The 14588-nt window shown below is 47.6% G+C and overlaps 2 protein-coding genes across 3 annotated transcripts in view; one reads left to right on the plus strand and one right to left on the minus strand.

The window, feature by feature from the left end:
• Positions 1-14588, minus strand: part of LOC123757437 (uncharacterized) — a 202557-nt gene that overhangs the window by 186127 nt on the left and 1842 nt on the right. For both annotated transcript variants that reach the window (XM_069327223.1, XM_069327224.1), the window contains exon 2: positions 6119-6514. In XM_069327223.1, the coding sequence (XP_069183324.1) occupies positions 6119-6232 (114 nt within the window). In that variant the 5' untranslated portion in view covers positions 6233-6514. The remainder of the gene's footprint in view (positions 1-6118; positions 6515-14588) is intronic.
• LOC138366402 (SUMO-interacting motif-containing protein 1-like) lies at positions 7191-9040 on the plus strand. The gene is made up of 2 exons (XM_069327445.1): positions 7191-7202; positions 7469-9040. Exons 1-2 carry the CDS (start codon positions 7191-7193, stop codon positions 9038-9040), a joined length of 1584 nt encoding a protein of 527 aa, XP_069183546.1.

The following is a 14588-nucleotide window of genomic DNA, read 5'->3' on the forward strand; positions in this document are numbered from 1 at the left end:
TATATATATATATATATATATATATATATATATATATATATATATATATATATATATATATATATGTCTGGCTGTTTATCTGAGCATCCCAGGTTGTATCTGAACATTTTTCACAATAATTGCTGTTGGGTTTCTGCCCAACATGGACAGGCCAGGTGTCAAAGAAAACACTGTCAAGTGATATTTGAATATTTCACACCACTGTATGAATCAACCCTAATTATTATTATTATACATATATTTTTACATATCAAAATATGTATGTGACGATCACGGAAAAAATAATATGTAATCATAATACCCAAAAAACTTTATCGTCGTCATTTGATTTCCACCAGTTTTTCCTACTACATTTTTCTTCTGTTTTTTTAAATTGTCTTATATTTAAGAAAATGGGGGGGGGGGGGAGAAAGGGGGGATTGAATGTGAGTAAAATGCTATTTCCTCGTTTATTGTGGTTTGTGGTGTATATGAGAGGCTGATGGATCACCTAATACCACCAAGAGCCAGGTGGCACCCCAGGGGCGAAGTCTCAGTTGGACACCAGTGGTGTGTCCCCGGAACCTCTCTTATTGTGGGTGTTGGGGCAGCCAGGGTGGTATAGCACTATGGTCTTCCTTCCTGGGTCCTCATCCATTCTTAATACATCTCCTTTCTCCACCTCTCTCCATTCATTTCTGGTTTCATGAAAATCACAGGGGAGGGATGAGGGGGTCAACATAGATGCCAATATTTCTTAAAAGATGGCACTGGGAGCGACCGTGACTGACCTATGACACTCACATAACCCCCACCTCTCATGTGTCATCTTGGAAAGTTTAGTGAGATTAGCCTCAAGCGTCTGGCCTCCTTCTCAAGACACACAAACATTTATATATATATATATATATATATATATATATACTTCAATATTTCTGGGAGAAACTGGACCTTAGCACAGGAGCGTTGTACCGTCAATAGCGAGAGGTTACACATGATCGCCTGTAAGACGATTTGGTGCCTGGAGAAGCAATTCAGAATGTGGGATCGTTTGACAGACAAACTGGTGAGGCGGTCACAATTTTCTGCCACATATAAAGATAATATTTTGACTCGTGTGTGGAATATTGTGAAGCGAGATGCTCGAGTTTCTAACTGAAATATTGTGGGAATATTTTTTTTTTCGTGTGTGTGTACTCGCCTAGTTGTGCTTGCGGGGGTTGAGCTCTGGCTCTTTGGTCCCGCCTCTCAACCGTCAGTCAACTGGTGTACAGGTTCCTGAGCCTATTGGGCTGTCATATCTACATTTGAAACTGTGTATGGAGTCAGCCTCCATACACAGTTTCAAATGTAGATAGTTTCGTGTGTGTGTGTGTGTGTGTGTGTGTGTGTGTGTGTGTGTGTGTGTGTGTGTGTGTGTGTCTTCCCATTGTTGGGGAGACAGGAATGGTGTTAGGCCTATCGAGCTCCCTCTAGGCCTACTTGTGCAGTAGGCTGCACAACCTGAGCCAGGATAACAGTATGATATCATAGTGATGTCACACACCTTCTGCATACCATATAAAACAGACTCTTTATCTTTAATTTTGGTTAGGTTAAGTTAGGTTAAGTTAGCTTAAGCTGGATTAAGTTGGGTCAGGTTGGATAAGGTTAGGTTGGGTTAAATTAGGTTAGGTTATATCAGGTTAGCTTGGGTTAGAGGTTAGATTAAGACAAGTTAGTTTAGGATGGGTTAGGTTAGGATAGGTTAAGTTAGTGTAGGTTAGGTTAGGATAGGTTAAGTTAGTGTAGGTTAGGTTAGGATAGGTTAAGTTAGTGTAGGTTAGGTTAGGTTAGGTTAGGTTAGGTTAGGTTAGGATAGGTTAAGTTAGTGTAGGTTAGGTTAGGATAGGAAACCTTATGTTAGGACAGGTTATATTAGCCTAGGTTGGCTTGGATTGGGTTAGGTATGGTTAACCTGGGTTGGATTAGGTTAGTTTCTAGTGATGCCCTAGTAAACAGAGGCATCAGGTGAAAGAAAACGTGCCCAATCATCTCTCTCCATACCGTGGGCAAGACGATTGGGTTAATAAGCGCTTCAAGGTTCTTGATAAACAATAGCAACCTGGCCGAGGACCGGGCCGTAGGAACGCTAAGCCCCGAAATCTCAAGATAACCTTACACTTGTGAAGTTCCCAAGCCGGTATACCTTTAATATATGCGAAGCAAGTATTCGAACATGAACCCAGATAAGTAGTGTGACGTTAGAACTAGTTAACTGCTTGGCTAGTTAGGCAGTTAACGAGCAGTCAGGCCAGTTCTTGGTCGTTAGGCATAAACACAAATATTGGACCCAAACTCCACATCTTCGTTAGACAATAAATATACATTTGATAACTATAAATGAATAATAATTGATTAATTGATTGATGAAGATTAAACCACCCAAGAAGTGGCACGGGCATGAATAGCCCCCGTGATGAATTGGATGATATTCGAAAATATTCTGAAAATATTAAAGTGTGTGTGTTTTCAGAGCATTAATTAATCTTTACTTCAAATTTTTTTTATACTTTATACTTTACTTCAAATTTTTTTTTATACGATTTGTTATTTTTTCCGGAATAACGCAGGCTTAGGTTAGGATTGGTTAGGGTAGGTTAGAATAGGATATGTTACGTTGGGTTAGGATAGGTTAGGAAAAGCTTGGTTAGCATGGCTTATAATAGGTTAAAATAGGATATGTTACGTTAGGTTAGGATAGGTTAGGAAAAGCTTGGTTAGCATGGCTTATAATAGGTTAGAATAGGATATGTTACGTTGGGTTAGGATAGGTTAGGAAAAGCTTGGTTAGCATGGCTTATAATAGGTTAAAATAGGATATGTTACGTTAGGTTAGGATAGGTTAGGAAAAGCTTGGTTAGCATGGCTTATAATAGGTTAGAATAGGATATGTTACGTTGGGTTAGGATAGGTTAGGAAAAGCTTGGTTAGCATGGCTTATAATAGGTTAGAATAGGATATGTTACGTTAGGTTAGGATAGGTTAGGAAAAGCTTGGTTAGCATGGCTTAGGATAGGATGGGATAGAATATGTTAGATTAGGTTATGATAAGATAGGTTTGGAAAAGTTAGGTCACGATACAATAGGTTAGGTTAGGGTAGGTTAGGTTAGGTTAGGGTAGGTTAGGTTAGGTTAGGTTAGGTTAGGTTAGGTTAGGTTAGGTTAGGTTAGGTTAAGTTAGGAAAAATTAGTGTATACTGAATCGTACATCTGGAACCCCATAGACGTGATGCTTTAATTGGGCAATAAATAATATATTTTGCCATTTTTAGGCCTATCGCAGGTTACCTTATGCTAGGCAACTATGTATCCGAATACTACATAATACATATTAACACCAGGTATGTATCCAAATAATATAGGCACTTGTTGACCAATGACCAGGAGGCCTTGTCGGGGACCGGGCCGCAGGGACGTTGAGTCCCGAAATCATCGCAAGGAGTATTATAGAAAATTAAAATTTCAGTTAACTTTAGTTAAGTGTATAACAGTGGTCTGTTAAACCTATAGATGATTAACCTGTCTTCTCACCTACGTCGTATTTTGAACGTATTAGTCAAAATTAAAGCAACGTAATTTTGACGCAGTGGAAACATTGAGAGAACGGGGTGCAACAGCCTTTCAACAAATGCAACAACTGGAAATATAGTGGAATGGATGCATAATGAAACCCACAACAGCCTGATGTATCCACGAGGAAATATTTGGGCAGTGGGTGGGACGCTTTGTAAGGTCTTTGTGGGACATTGGGTTATCTTGAGATGATATCGGGGCTTTAGTGTCCCCGCGGCCCGGTCCTCGACCAGGCCTCCACCCCCAGGAAGCAGCCCGTGACAGCTGACTAACACCCAGGTACCTATTTTACTGCTAGGTAACAGGGGCATAGGGTGAAAGAAACTCTGCCCATTGTTTCTCGCCGGCGCCTGGGATCGAACCCAGGATCACAAGACCAGCGTGCTGTCCGCTCGGCCAACCGGCTCCCTCTTCGGTCGTGTGGGTAGCGTGAGTTTGTTTCTTGGGGGCCAGAGACGCAAGTTCGATCCCACCCACTGACGGGGGATAAGGTGGGGGATTATATTTATCCACATGCGAGTGTGGGTGGATAATATCCACACCTGAGTGTGGGTGGATAATATCCACACCTGAGCGTGGGTGGATATATCCACACCTGAGTGTGGGTGGATAATATCCACCTCTAACACGGCGCATTGTGGCCGTTCTAACGCTGCTAGAATTAGTAAATGAATAAAGTACATTTAGACAATTATTAACATAACGAGACGTTAGGAAATATATATAAGGTTGGTTGAGTCTCAGCTCCTTGGTGCCGGCTCTCAAACTTCAACTGTTGAACAGGTTGATGAGTCTAGTGCACATGTGCCAAGGTTGCACACTCAACCAACAAGTCGCCCTTAATCAACACATTCAACCCTTTGTGTACAACTTGCATAAACTGGTCCAGACGCGTCAATTATCAAGACTTTGCAATGATTGTGAAACAAGTCTTGGACGACAGATTACAGTGCAACACTGCAGTCTAAACACCTTATCTCTTGCAACAGTCGCTCAATTCCCCCCCCCCCTCCCCCAGCCCCCTGGCCAACCACTTGGGCTGGACGGTAGAGCGACGGTCTCGCTTCATGCAGGTCGGCGTTCAATCCCCCGACCGTCCACAAGTGGTTGGGCGCCATTCCTTTCCCTCCGTCCCATCCCCAAATCCTTATCCTGACCCCTTCCCAGTGCTATATAGTTGTATTGGCTTGGCGCTTTCCCCCTGATAGCTCCCTCTACCCCATCTCCCATTCCTCTTTCTCTTAAGTGGATCAATTTAGATTTTGACAATAACGGGTAAATACTGCGTTTTGATATAGTTTTAGATTTACATATCAGTTTACCGGGTAGCATACTAGACGCGGGCTCACATGATTGTTTCAAGCGTAGGCTAGACATTCTTATATGAATGACTATAAGTGGATATAAATAGGAGCGGCCTCGTATGGGCCAATAGGCTTGTCGTTTTTTTCTTTATTCTAATGTTACAATTTGGACTCGAATGGTCATTAAGGTAAACTATTTATGTTACTTGGATAATAGTTAAATTGAAGGGAGAAATGCCACCAAAATTTCCCTAAAAAGAGTCTTGGAGAAATCAAACAGGTGTTGCACATTCTCTGTATAACTAACCTTACCTTTTTTTTTTTTTTTTTTTTTTTTTTAGATATATACGAGTTGTTACAATCTTGTAGAGCCACTAGTACGCGTAGCGTTTCGGGCAGGTCCCTGGAATACGATCCCCGCCGCGAAGAATCGTTGTTACAACCACGTACACATTTTACTGTTGCGTTAAACAGAGGCTACAGTTAAGGATTTGCGCCCAGTAAATCCTCCCCGGCCAGGATACGAACCCATGACAAAGCGCTCGCGGAACGCCAGGCGAGTGTCTTACCACTACACCACGGAGACTGTTTATACGGAGACCTTATACGCCCACACCTTGCACATTGAACACCCAAACTTCATTATTGTTCTGGTGTTTCTTGTTGAGTAACATTAAAGAGATGACAAAATTCTCACCGACCTAAATCATTAATTTTGCTCTAAAATATTTGTGGCAGGTGTTAAGCCAATACATTAGTGGAGTTCCTGAGACAAGTTAAAAATGTTCCGCATACGTCTAAGGGGCTGATTGCCCTGCCAATATAGGCTCACTGAATCCACGTATGTGCGTGGAGAGACTGGTGAGCAGAAGCAGGAAATAAGTCTCTCGTGGGAATATTAGTCTGAACACAACTGTTTAGTTGGGGGCCTGTCCGGGAGGAAACTGAACACGCGTACACCAGTGAAGGATTAACCAACCCATCGACTTTTTATTACACACTAATAATAATTAAACAATGGTCTATTATAATAATAGGAAGGACCCCAAGCAAGAGAGGATACAGGAAGCAACAAATAGGATACATGGCAACATGCAGGGCACAGAGGCCAGTAAACTGGATACATAGGGAAATAAACATGACACAGAGGGCAACAAACAGGACACAGAGTAACAAGACACACAAGATAACACAAGATAAAACAAGAAGCGGGTACTCACATAATGTGTGACGTAGGTAGACCTCGGGGCTCGGTATATAGCCTCCGTCATGTTGGCAAAGTCCAGGCTGGTGTAGGACGTGGCGACCAGGGCAGTGCGGGAAGGCCGACCCATCCTGACTAACAACACACTCAAACTACTATCACTCAGAAACCAAAGTCCCTCACACGTGTGAGTCCGTCCAAGACACTAACGCAAAGTCCCTTACACGTATGAGTCCATCTTTCTGAACAGTACATCGACAGACAACGATCTTTGATTTATGTCACTTAATGCCACTTAAAATACCAGATCAAGTGTTAACATCGGTTACTTGACACTACCAGGCCACTTAACACTGAAGTTTACTTTTATCCACTTATGAGAGAAACCTTAGATCAGGACATCTTCATATTTCTGAAAAAATGTAATTTCAACCATAAAAAATTAATCCTTTACGTAAAAAAAAGAATATTGCATTGTGTTACAATATCTGGACCGGACTTATATTTTGTTAGTCCTGCTTTGTTAGTATCCTGCTTTGTTAGTATCCTGTTTTGTTACTACTGTGTTATTAATATAGTGTGTTTGAGGTTACAGGGAGCTGCTTTATATACGGGGCAGGACCATCATGGGTGGCTTCCTACAGCCGACGTCGTACACAAACTGGTATATTAGCATACCTCTTGCACGGCTGGCAAGGAAGACTGGGGCCAGATTCACGAAGCAGTTACGCAAGCACTTACGACCCTGGGGCCAGATTCACGAAGCAGTTACGCAAGCACTTACGAACCTGGGGGCCAGATTCACGAAGCAGTTACGCAAGCACTTACTACCCTGGGGCCAGATTCACGAAGCAGTTACGCAAGCACTTACGAACCTGGGGCCAGATCATGAAGCAGTTACGCAAGCACTTACGAACCTGTACATCTCTCCTCAATCTTTGGCTGCTTTGTTTACAATTATTAAACAGTTAATGAGCTCGGAAGCACCAGGAGGCTGTTTATAACAATAACAACAGTTGATTAGCAAGTTTTCATGCTTGTAAACTGTTTAATAAATGTAACCAAAGCCGTCATAGATTGAGGAAAAGATGTACACGTTCGTAAGTACTTGCGTAACTGCTTCGTGAATCTAGCCCCCTGGTCCATCCAGGGGGGATAGTTCGTCCCACAGCATGGGGCAAGAAGACTGTTGTGGTCATGCTGGCGTATAACTCACACACCCTCACGCTCTCTACACACACACCAACTGCTTCAAGTTGCCTGGTGGACACAGAGGGTGAGAGCCGAACACACTTGCTTCACCTGCTATCTGCTCCCATCAAGATATCCGTTAACAGATATCCGTTAGTGCAACAGCTTTTGTCAGTGGGGATTAAACCAACTATGGTCTTTAGAATCGACCAAAGGTCTGCTGGAATCGACCAAAGGTCTGCTGGAATCGACCAAAGGTCTGCTGGAATCGACCAAAGGTCTGCTGGAATCGACCAAAGGTCTGCTGGAATCAACCAAAGGTCTGCTGGAACTGACCAAAGGTTTGCTGGAATCAACCAAAGGTCTGCTGGAATCAACCAAAGGTCTGCTGGAATTGACCAAAGGTCTGCTGGAATCAACCAAAGGTCTGCTGGAATTGACCAAAGGTCTGCTGGAATCGACCAACGGTCTGCTGGAATCGACCAAAGGTCTGCTGGAATCAACCAAAGGTCTGCTGGAACTGACCAAAGGTCTGCTGGAATCAACCAAAGGTCTGCTGGAATCAACCAAAGGTCTGCTGGAATCGACCAAAGGTCTGCTGGAATCGACCAAAGGTCTGCTGGAATTGACTAAAGGTCTGCTGGAATTGACCAAAGGTCTGCTGGAACTGACAAAAGGTCTGCTGGAACTGACCAAAGGTCTGCTGGAATTGACCAAAGGTCTGCTGGAACTGACCAAAGGTCTGCTGGAACTGACCAAAGGTCTGCTGGAATCAACCAAAGGTCTGCTGGAATCAACCAAAGGTCTGCTGGAATTGACTAAAGGTCTGCTGGAATCAACCAAAGGTCTGCTGGAATCAACCAAAGGTCTGCTGGAATTGACCAAAGGTCTGCTGGAATCATCCAAAGGTCTGCTGGAATCAACCAAAGGTCTGCTGGAATCAACCAAAGGTCTGCTGGAATCATCCAAAGGTCTGCTGGAACTGACCAAAGGTCTGCTGGAACTGACCAAAGGTCTGCTGGAATTGACCAAAGGTCTGCTGGAACTGACCAAAGGTCTGCTGGAACTCACCAAAGGTCTGCTGGAATCAACCAAAGGTCTGCTGGAATCAACCAAAGGTCTGCTGGAATTGACTAAAGGTCTGCTGGAATCAACCAAAGGTCTGCTGGAATCAACCAAAGGTCTGCTGGAATTGACCAAAGGTCTGCTGGAATCATCCAAAGGTCTGCTGGAATCAACCAAAGGTCTGCTGGAATCAACCAAAGGTCTGCTGGAATCAACCAAAGGTCTACTGGAATCAACCAAAGGTCTGCTGGAATCATCCAAAGGTCTGCTGGAATCAACCAAAGGTCTGCTGGAATCAACCAAAGGTCTGCTGGAACTGACCAAAGGTCTGCTGGAACTGACCAAAGGTCTGCTGGAATCAACCAAAGGTCTGCTGGAATCAACCAATGGTCTGCTGGAATCAACCAAAGGTCTGCTGGAACTGACCAATGGTCTGCTGGAATCAACCAATGGTCTGCTGGAATCAACCAAAGGTCTGCTGGAATCAACCAAAGGTCTGCTGGAATCAACCAAAGGTCTGCTGGAATCAACCAAAGGTCTACTGGAATTAACCAAAGGTCTCCTGGAATCGACCAAAGTCTCCTGGAATCGACCAAAGGCTCCTGGAATCGACACCAAAGGTCTGCTGGAATCAACCAAAGGTCTGCTGGAATCATCCAAAGATCTAGATCTAGACCGTTGATTGGTCTAGAAGCTAGACCAATCACCTAGAGTTATGAGTGTGTTGTTAACGGCAGGTCACTAAACAAGGGGCTAGAATGATGTCATTGATGCTCCCATCAATCAAAGGGGCCAAACGAGCCTCATCTTGCATCAAAACAATGCGAACATCAATAAAAATCCAAAGGATCAAAGGGAACACATTTACTCAATGTTGGTGAACGATTTGCTGTTCGGATCTTCGCTACATGTTCGAATCTGTGTTTTAAATCGATGTTGGAGGCTTCAGAGGCATTCTTCAGCAGCATTCACCTTACTTGAAATTTTGATAACAGGATAGCACAGTCTGTTATCTTGATTTGTTAGTCCGTAAAAAATGGGACTATTTTTGCCTGCCAGAAACGTAACAAAGGCAACGGTTTTGCTTAACCAAATGCAAGGCATTAGGTGACAGGACAGTTTGATGAGTCATCGGGACATGACATTTGACTTACACAAGTGTGTCAAGAACCAGACACAACAACAACAATGATCAGCTGACACAACAACAACAATGATCAGCTGACACAACAATAACAATAATCAGCTGACACAACAACAACAATAATCAGCTGACACAACAATAACAATAATCAGCTGACACAACAACAACAATGATCAGCTGACACAACAATAACAATAATCAGCTGACACAACAATAACAATGATCAGCTGACACAACAATAACAATAATCAGCTGACACAACAACAACAATAATCAGCTGACACAACAACAACAATAATCAGCTGACACAACAATAACAATAATCAGCTGACACAACAACAACAATAATCAGCTGACACAACAATAACAGTAATCAGCTGACACAACAATAACAATGATCAGCTGACTCAGGAGTACCAACGTCCTCTTTACAAGGTGAAACAGGCAATCTTGTCCTCAATCCGTGAAATTACAGTAATTTTGACATGTTACCAATGTCGGTGGTGAGTGGTGAGGCTGTGGGTGAGTGTGTGAGGCTGTGGGTGTGTGGTGAGGCTGTGTGTGTGTGTGAGGCTGTGGGTGAGTGGTGAGGCTGTGGGTGTGTGGTGAGGCTGTGGGTGTGTGGTGAGGCTGTGGGTGTGTGTGAGGCTGTGGGTGTGTGGTGAGGCTGTGGGTGTGTGGTGAGGCTGTGGGTGTGTGGTGAGGCTGTGGGTGTGTGTGTGAGGCTGTGGGTGTGTGGTGAGGCTGTGGGTGTGTGTGAGGCTGTGGGTGTGTGGTGAGGCTGTGGGTGTGTGGTGAGGCTGTGGGTGTGTGTGAGGCTGTGGGTGTGTGGTGAGGCTGTGGGTGTGTGTGAGGCTGTGGGTGTGTGGTGAGGCTGTGGGTGTGTGTGAGGCTGTGGGTGAGTGTGTGAGGCCGTGTGTGTGTGTGAGGCTGTGGGTGTGTGGTGAGGCTGTGGGTGTGTGGTGAGACTGTGGGTGAGTGGTGAGGCTGCGGGTGTGTGGTGAGGCTGTGGGTGTGTGTGAGGCTGTGGGTGTGTGTGTGAGGCTGTGGGTGTGTGGTAAGGCTGTGGGTGAGTGGTGAGGCTGTGGGTGTGTGGTGAGGCTGTGGGTGTGTGGTGAGGCTGTGGGTGTGTGGTGAGACTGTGGGTGAGTGGTGAGGCTGTGGGTGTGTGGTGAGACTGTGGGTGAGTGGTGAGGCTGTGGGTGTGTGTGAGGCTGTGGGTGTGTGGTGAGGCTGTGGGTGTGTGTGTGAGGCTGTGGGTGAGTGGTGAGGCTGTGTGTGTGTGTGAGGCTGTGGGTGAGTGTGTGAGGTCGTGTGTGTGTGTGAGGCTGTGGGTGGTGAGGCTGTGGGTGTGTGGTGAGACTGTGGGTGTGGTGAGGCTGTGGGTGTGTGTGCGAGGCTGTGCGTGTGTGTGTGAGGCTGTGGGTGTGTGTGTGAGGCTGTGGGTGAGTGTGTGAGGCTGTGGGTGTGTGTGTGAGGCTGTGGGTGAGTGTGAGGCTGTGGGTGTGTGTGTGAGGCTGTGGGTGAGTGGTGAGGCTGTGTGTGTGTGTGTGTGAGGCTGTGGGTGAGTGGTGAGGCTGTGGGTGTGTGTGTGAGGCTGTGTGTGTGTGTGTGTGTGAGGCTGTGGGTGTGTGTGTGAGGCTGTGTGTGTGTGTATGAGGCTGTGGGTGTGTGGTGAGACTGTGGGTGAGTGGTGAGGCTGCGGGTGTGTGGTGAGGCTGTGGGTGTGTGTGAGGCTGTGGGTGTGTGTGTGAGGCTGTGGGTGTGTGGTAAGGCTGTGGGTGAGTGGTGAGGCTGTGGGTGTGTGGTGAGGCTGTGGGTGTGTGGTGAGGCTGTGGGTGTGTGGTGAGACTGTGGGTGAGTGGTGAGGCTGTGGGTGTGTGGTGAGACTGTGGGTGAGTGGTGAGGCTGTGGGTGTGTGTGAGGCTGTGGGTGTGTGGTGAGACTGTGGGTGAGTGGTGAGGCTGTGGGTGTGTGGTGAGGCTGTGGGTGTGTGTGTGAGGCTGTGGGTGTGTGGTGAGGCTGTGGGTGTGTGGTGAGGCTGTGGGTGTGTGGTGAGACTGTGGGTGAGTAGTGAGGCTGTGGGTGTGTGTGAGGCTGTGGGTGTGTCTGGTGAGGCTGTGGGTGTGTGTGTGAGGCTGTGGGTGTGTGTGTGAGGCTGTGGGTGTGTGGTGAGGCTGTGGGTGTGTGTGTGAGGCTGTGGGTGTGTGTGGTGAGGCTGTGGGTGTGTGGTGAGGCTGTGGGTGTGTGTGAGGCTGTGGGTGTGTGTGTGAGGCTGTGGGTGTGTGGTGAGGCTGTGGGTGTGTGTGTGAGGCTGTGGGTGTGTGTGGTGAGGCTGAGGGTGTGTGTGTGAGGCTGTGGGTGTGTGTGTGAGGCTGTGGGTGTGTGTGTGAGGCTGTGGGTGTGTGTGTGAGGCTGTGGGTGTGTGTGTGAGGCTGTGGGTGTGTGTGGTGAGGCTGTGGGTGTGTGTGAGGCTGTGTGTGTGTGTGTGAGGCTGTGGGTGTGTGTGGTGAGGCTATGGGTGTGTGTGTGAGGCTGTGGGTGAGTGGTGAGGCTGTGGGTGTGTGTGTGAGGCTGTGAGTGTGTGTGGTGAGGCTGTGGGTGTGTGGTGAGGCTGTGGGTGTGTGTGTGTGGTGAGGCTGTGGGTGTGTGTGTGTGAGGCTGTGGGTGTGTGTGATGAGGCTGTGGGTGTGTGTGTGAGGCTGTGGGTGAGTGGTGAGGCTGTGGGTGTGTGTGGTGAGGCTGTGGGTGTGTGGTGAGGCTGTGGGTGAGTGGTGAGGCTGTGGGTGTGTGTGTGAGGCTGTGGGTGTGTGTGTGAGGCTGTGGGTGTGTGGTGAGGCTGTGGGTGTGTGGTGAGGCTGTGGGTGTGTGGTGAGGCTGTGTGTGTGTGGTGAGGCTGGGGCTGTGTGGTGAGGCTGTGGGTGTGTGTGAGGCTGTGGGTGTGTGTGTGTGATGCTGTGGGTGAGTGGTGAGGCTGTGTGTGTGTGTGAGGCTGTGGGTGTATGTGTGAGGCTGTGGGTGAGTGGTGAGGCTGTGTGTGTGTGTGAGGCTGTGGGTGTGTGTGTGAGGCTGTGGGTGAGTGGTGAGGCTGTGTGTGTGTGTGAGGCTGTGGGTGTGTGTGTGAGGCTGTGGGTGTGTGTGTGAGGCTGTGGGTGAGTGGTGAGGCTGTGTGTGTGTGTGAGACTGTGGGTGTGTACTCACCTATTTGTACTCACCTATTTGTGCTTGCAGGATCGAGCATTGACTCTTGGATCCCGCCTTTCCAGCTATCAGTTGTTTACAGCAATGACTCCTGTCCCATTTCCCTATCATACCTAGTTTTAAAAGTATGAATAGTATTTGCTTCCACAACCTGTTCCCCAAGTGCATTCCATTTTTCCACTACTCTCACGCTAAAAGAAAACTTCCTAACATCTCTGTGACTCATCTGAGTTTCCAGTTTCCACCCATGTCCCCTCGTTCTGTTATTATTACGTGTGAACATTTCATCTATTTCCACTTTGTCAATTCCCCTGAGTATTTTATATGTCCCTATCATATCTCCTCTCTCCCTTCTTTTCTCTAGTGTCGTAAGGTTCAGTTCCTTCAGACGCTCTTCATATCCCATCCCTCGTAACTCTGGGACAAGCCTCGTCGCAAACCTCTGAACCTTCTCCAGTTTCTTTATGTGTTTCTTCAGGTGGGGGCTCCATGATGGCGCGGCATACTCTAAGACTGGTCTCACGTAGGCAGTGTAAAGCGCCCTAAAAGCCTCCTCATTTAGGTTTCTGAATGAAGTTCTAATTTTCGCCAGTGTAGAGTACGCTGCTGTCGTTATCCTATTTATATGTGCCTCAGGAGTTAGATTAGGTGTCACATCCACTCCCAGGTCTCTTTCTCGAATCGTTACAGGTAGGCTGTTCCCCTTCATTGTGTACTGTCCCTTTGGTCTCCTGTCACCTGATCCCATTTCCATAACTTTACATTTACTGGTGTTAAACTCCAGTAGCCATTTCCCTGACCATCTCTGCAACCTGTTTAAGTCCTCTTGGAGGATCCTACAATCCTCGTCTCACTGTGTGTGAGGCTGTGTGTGTGTGTGAGGCTGTGTGTGTGTGTGTGTGTGAGGCTGTGGGTGTGAGGTGAGGCTGGGGGTGAGTGGTGAGGCTGTGGGTGTGTGTGAGGCTGTGGGTGAGTGGTGAGGCTGTGGGTGTGTGTGAGGCTGTGGGTGAGTGGTGAGGCTGTGGGTGTGTGTGAGGCTGTGGGTGAGTGGTGAGGCTGTGGGTGTGTGTGAGGCTGGGAGTGAGTGGTGAGGCTGTGGGTGAGTGGTGAGGCTGTGGGTGTGTGTGAGGCTGGGAGTGAGTGGTGAGGCTGTGGGTGAGTGGTGAGGCTGTGGGTGTGTGTGAGGCTGGGAGTGAGTGGTGAGGCTGTGGGTGAGTGGTGAGGCTGTGGGTGTGTGTGAGGCTGGGAGTGAGTGGTGAGGCTGTGGGTGAGTGTGAGGCTGTGGGTGTGTCTGGTGAGGCTGTGGGTGTGTGTGTGAGGCTGTGTGTGTGTGTGTGTGTGAGGCTGTGGGTGTGAGGTGAGGCTGGGGGTGAGTGGTGAGGCTGTGGGTGTGTGTGAGGCTGTGGGTGAGTGGTGAGGCTGTGGGTGTGTGTGAGGCTGTGGGTGAGTGGTGAGGCTGTGGGTGTGTGTGAGGCTGTGGGTGAGTGGTGAGGCTGTGGGTGTGTGTGAGGCTGGGAGTGAGTGGTGAGGCTGTGGGTGAGTGGTGAGGCTGTGGGTGTGTGTGAGGCTGGGAGTGAGTGGTGAGGCTGTGGGTGAGTGGTGAGGCTGTGGGTGTGTGTGAGGCTGGGAGTGAGTGGTGAGGCTGTGGGTGAGTGGTGAGGCTGTGGGTGTGTGTGAGGCTGGGAGTGAGTGGTGAGGCTGTGGGTGAGTGGTGAGGCTGTGGGTGTGTGGTGAGTGTGGGCCGAGTAGTGAGTGTGACAGACACTCACACATACAATCTTGCTGCAATCATCAACAATGAGGTTGGTGAAACATTTCCAGGAACTGCTCACTTGGGAACACGGCCGCCATGTTGAGTCAGATCCCATTGTTGAACACAACCCTC

Source organism: Procambarus clarkii, chromosome 19 (assembly GCF_040958095.1).
Source record: "Procambarus clarkii isolate CNS0578487 chromosome 19, FALCON_Pclarkii_2.0, whole genome shotgun sequence".
NCBI lineage: Eukaryota > Metazoa > Arthropoda > Malacostraca > Decapoda > Cambaridae > Procambarus > Procambarus clarkii.